Below are 4769 nucleotides of genomic sequence, written 5' to 3'. Positions count from 1 at the left end.
TATCTGGTCTCAGATGCTGTCAACCAGAAATGCAGAATGCAACACTTCATATCCGAAGTGTGTTTATATCGTGCTGCTCTATATTTGCTGACTTGCACTGTTCGCCAGAAAAGCATCAACACACGGAACCAGAAGCAGATGAGAGAAACCACACACACACACTTGAGATGAGAAAGGTCACACTTGTGCGTCTGTGTGTGGTTTTTGCTGCACCAGAATCAACACAAACACACAGCGACACACACAGAAACATCTGCAGATCCACAAACGCATCTGGACTCTGACAGAACGGTCTGAATGATGACTGTCTGGATCAGATGGTGCTTTGAAGATTTCTAGAGCATGTATGAAATCTGTTGAGGATCACATTAACTAGCAGCAGCATCCATTAACTAGATGAGTGTGTTTCTTCATCAGGTTTGTAGAGATGTGTCTCTGCATCAGTGTCTCAGCAATGGATGCTCTGCAGTGAATGGGTGCCGTCAGAATGAGAGTCTGATAAAAACATCACAATAATCCACAGCGCTCCAGTCCATCAGTTAACATCTGGAGAAGACAAAAGCTGAAACACATCCAGCATTAAGACGTTTATAACTAAAATACAATAGAGTCCATAATCCATAATAACTCTTCCTCCAGTGAAGAAGTGCATCTGCTGTTGATTAAAATCCAGCCACATATTAGTTTAGAGCTGTTTTGTCTTGTAAACGCTGCTTGATCTGCAGATTTCTCTCCTGATTCAGACCAGAACACTTCTTCACTGCAGGAAGAGTTATTATGGATTATGAACTCTATTGTATTTTAGTTATAAACGTCTTAATGCTGGATGTGTTTCAGCTTTTGCCTTCTCCAGATGTTAACTGATGGACTGGAGCGCTGTGGATTATTGTGATGTTTTTATCAGACTCTCATTCTGACGGCACCCATTCACTGCAGAGCTAATTTTAAATTTTGGGTGAACTAATCTTTTAAAGCCCATATAAAAGACCTACACAACCTTCTTATAAAATCAAACACATATTAGCTTTAAATAAATGTACTAAAAATGAAAAGAAACTGAAAATTCATATTTACTTTATAAACTAAATATACACCAGATTCTTTCACTCAAATTACACAGACTATTTAAAAATAAAATGAGTAGTTTGCAACGTAAAAAGCTGATTTTTGCAAATAAAAACCATGCATTTAGGATCATATTGCAACATAAGATGAGTTTGCTAATGCAGCTTCTTATAGTTGGACGCCAGCTTCGTCGCTGAAACACAAGTGAAAGACTTTACTGCACTGGAATTTTTTGGCAGTGTGTTAGAAGTTCTTTCACTTTCTAATTGACAGAAGAGACTCTGAAATGAGGCCGTCTCACTTCTCTTCGCCTAAAGGTCAGTCTGAACAAAACCGGATTCATTATCAGGAACTCAGGAGCCGCTGCACACCCAAAGCCACATTAACACGTTTCATTGATATAAAACCAGGTTTACACATTTGATTTCATTGCTTCACTTTGCAAATGATTCAGACACCACATATGCATTTCTGAAGGTTTTTATTAGAAAAATATATCAGAAAATATATTCTTGGTCTCCGCTGGTTCACGGACAGCACAATCTTCGTGCTGTGAACGCTGTGATGGTGAGAGCACATGTGGGGCTGAAAGCAGAGTCCATCGGAGCAGAGCGGAAGTTTGACTCCAGACAACACGCTAGCGGACGCTTCAGCGTCTGCGGCAGTCACAAGAGCGATACTGTCGTAGAGTATCATCGGATCAGGAGAGCGAGACCGGCACCGATCCCAGCACATCCCACCACAGCCATCAACGTGTTCCGGACGACAGACTCCACATCCTCCACATGGAAAAACTCCACGAATCCATGCTGCAGAGACGGAGACACACACATTAGCCCTCAAAACTCAATGCTTTAAAGCACACTGTTTTTACACCTTCCTGATAGATATAATTATGGGGGTTAATGAAGATGCATGCGAGTTTAATGGCGGTCTGTCTGATACATGAGCTCCTGGGGTTGAGTTTCACATGTGTTGAATGGACTGAACTTCAAGTGTGTGTGTGTGTGTGTGTGTGTGTGTGTGTGTGAGAGATCAAACACATGAGAAGAGCTCTGAATTATGCAGTGAAGGAAACACAGGCGGTTCCACTGAAGTGCGAGTGAGATTTTCCTCTGGTGTCACTCACCCAGCCCTTGTTGTTGAGGAGCCAGTGGAGCTGTTCTGAGATCAGATAAGAGGAGATCTCCTGGGCCACGGCCTCGATGCACCGCTCCCTCTGCTGCTCCTTCAGACGCGAACACACCTCGGCCCCGAACGCCACCAGACTCACGACCCGGCCCCAGTTCGTGGCGTCGTCTTTGAACATTGTCTTTGCTATACAGCCGATGAAGCTCATGTCATCCGCTTGAGATTCCAGCTCCAGACGCTGCAACATTCCTGCAGAACAACAACGACAACACTTCAATATTTGTTTTTACTTTGCATTATCCGTCTTGTCAGAAATCTCATGCATTGATACAGACATACAAGATTAATATCCGACAAGAGCAATAAAACAGGCGTTTCCACATTCCCCGCCCCCTTTTTTGATTGACAGCACAATCACCTGCTTTATTTTAATAACTTAAAGAAATAAACTATAGAAAAAGGGAGGAATAAATCCAGTATAAAATTTGTTAAAATAAGAGTTGCAAACCAGTGTTACTTCAGTATAATTGACTTTAATATGTTTTTAAATTTCAGTTAAAGTTTTAGTAACTTAGTCGTGCATTCTTGTCATTTTTAGTAGTTTTATACAGTTCATTTTTATTTCATATTTTAGTACTTTAACCAAATGAAAGAGAAATGTGCCTTAGGAAAGAGATGACAAGGGTTTGTGTTATAATTAACGTTTATTTAAAAAAAAAAAAAAAGTTAATTAAAACCATTATGGTTCTGATTTCAGTTTACTGTAATTGTTGCAAATACTTATTGCTCAATTTTTAAAATAAGCATATGTAATTTTTACATTAATTCTTTTGCTGATCAGTTAATGGCTTTTATTCCTAGACATTTTAATCGATGTGAAGAATAACTTATGGAAGCTCAGATCTGTGAACGTAGCATTTCGCAATCGACTGTTTTACAACAACCCGATCCGCCAGAACACCGCACTCGCTTCTCGCGCACTTCACCACCGGAGACTTCGCTCCGCCTCCAGCTTCGTGTTAAACGCTGATAAGCGGAACTACCGCAGTTCCGAGAATCGCTTTGACGAACTTGCGGTTTGACCAGATTAAAAAAAACCCTACTGAGAAAAAAAACCCTCTACCGAAAAACAGAAACTACTGGTTATTTGCGTTCAAGTTACTCCAAAAAACAACAGAAACAGCCTATAAAAATAAACGAAACTTTACGTGAAATAAATTTAAAATACATTTAAAATGCATGTACGTATATTTACAACACTATACTTTGTATTACATCACCTTTGCATCAAATTACAAAATAATAATAAAAATAAAGTTTAGGCGTATGTGGGAGGAACGGTAGTGTAGCACCGATCTCTCGGTTTTGTTTTCCTTTTCTTGAAAGTCTAAAAACACGATCGTGGAGTTTTGTCATTTAAACAAATGGGAACGCAAAAGATATATTCTCCCAGTCACTGCTCCTGAAGTTAACCCAACTATTAAGACGGTGTACGTTACTGAGAAATGTGAAAAAGGTCCATTTGTGGATTTTTATTATTAAAATTAGACGTTTCCCTGACGTCACGTGACCTTTGTTGGGGGAGGGGGTGTTTGTGAGTGCGCATGCGCGCGTCTTACCTTTGTATGCTATGTGGTGTTTGAGGAGAAGATCCGCGACGATGCGCGTCATTGTCGGTAACGCGTGATGACGCTTCCGGTCCGGCGGACACATTCCGGTGTGTGCGCGATAGAAATCCGATAGAAGTTGTCGCGTGTCGCGTTCCAGTTCGGCGGAACCGAGCTCCTGCGGATCCGGTGTGGACGGTAGAGAGCTGTCTGCTGCGGACACGAACCTCCCTTCCAGCGTTAATCCTTTCAGTCCGTTCGTACCGGGCCTTACCAGCTTCTCCGTTTCATCCGCGCACCCGTCGAGCTCATCCTCCGCGCGCCCTTTTAGAGCGGGCATGCGCGTCGTGTGCGCGCCCTGCGCGAGCAGACTCATCGCCGCCGTTCGTCTAACCAAACTCAGAGCCATAATTCCGTTCAAGACGCGATGTAGAAACTCAAACTCGACCTAGACGAGTTAGATTAAGGCTTCGCGTTGGTTTGAACGCTGTAGGTGGAAAGTTAAAGCTTAAACTGTAAAGGTGATAGTGCTCGTGTTTGGTCGACACTCTTGTTCTGAGTGAAGCGGAAGTCGCTGATAAGCTGAACGCTTTTATAGCACATCCTGCGTCACGGATTTTCCCCGAAAACTCCTCCCTTTAACGCCTTATATGGTGGGCTTCCGCCTGGAATTTTCTATCTTGGTTTTTCGAGCTGGCTGTGACTGAAATAAGTGGTCTTTTTCGCTACCGCAGATTATAAATAACGCGTTATATACGTTATAACTGGAACCCAAGCTGTGTGTGAGAGTCTGTAGGTAAAATGATTAGTCGGTATGTGAAAACCTGATACTAACACCCAACACGCCCTCTGAACATTTACCCTCTGACTCACTTTAACCTGCTGATCAGTGCTGGACATCTGTGGAAACTAGAGAGACTGTGCTTTGTTTAAGACATTTGAATGGTTTACATACACATATATGTG

General features: G+C 42.1%; 1 protein-coding gene across 1 annotated transcript; it reads right to left on the bottom strand.

The window, feature by feature from the left end:
* Nucleotides 1-1529: 1529 nt before the first annotated feature.
* mcl1a (MCL1 apoptosis regulator, BCL2 family member a) lies at nt 1530-4375 on the bottom strand. Its single transcript, XM_058752570.1, has 3 exons — nt 3816-4375; nt 2195-2445; nt 1530-1874 (listed from the first exon to the last, which is right to left on the bottom strand). Exons 1-3 carry the CDS (start codon nt 4210-4212, stop codon nt 1758-1760), a joined length of 765 nt encoding a protein of 254 aa, XP_058608553.1. The 5' UTR covers nt 4213-4375; the 3' UTR covers nt 1530-1757.
* Nucleotides 4376-4769: the final 394 nt, after the last annotated feature.

Source organism: Onychostoma macrolepis, chromosome 19 (genome assembly GCF_012432095.1).
Source record: "Onychostoma macrolepis isolate SWU-2019 chromosome 19, ASM1243209v1, whole genome shotgun sequence".
Taxonomy (NCBI): Eukaryota; Metazoa; Chordata; class Actinopteri; order Cypriniformes; family Cyprinidae; genus Onychostoma; species Onychostoma macrolepis.
This window is presented reverse-complemented; position numbering and strand designations above follow the sequence as displayed.

Excerpts from the sequence above, each read along its gene's own strand:
- mcl1a (XM_058752570.1), bottom strand. The coding sequence starts at position 4,212 with ATGGCTCTGAGTTTGGTTAGACGAACGGCGGCGATGAGTCTGCTCGCG. Across the intron at positions 2,446-3,815 it reads ACACCACATAGCATACAAAG|GAATGTTGCAGCGTCTGGAG; the intron begins GTAAGACGCGCG and ends GTTGTTCTGCAG. Across the intron at positions 1,875-2,194 it reads TCCTCAACAACAAGGGCTGG|CATGGATTCGTGGAGTTTTT; the intron begins GTGAGTGACACC and ends CCGTCTCTGCAG.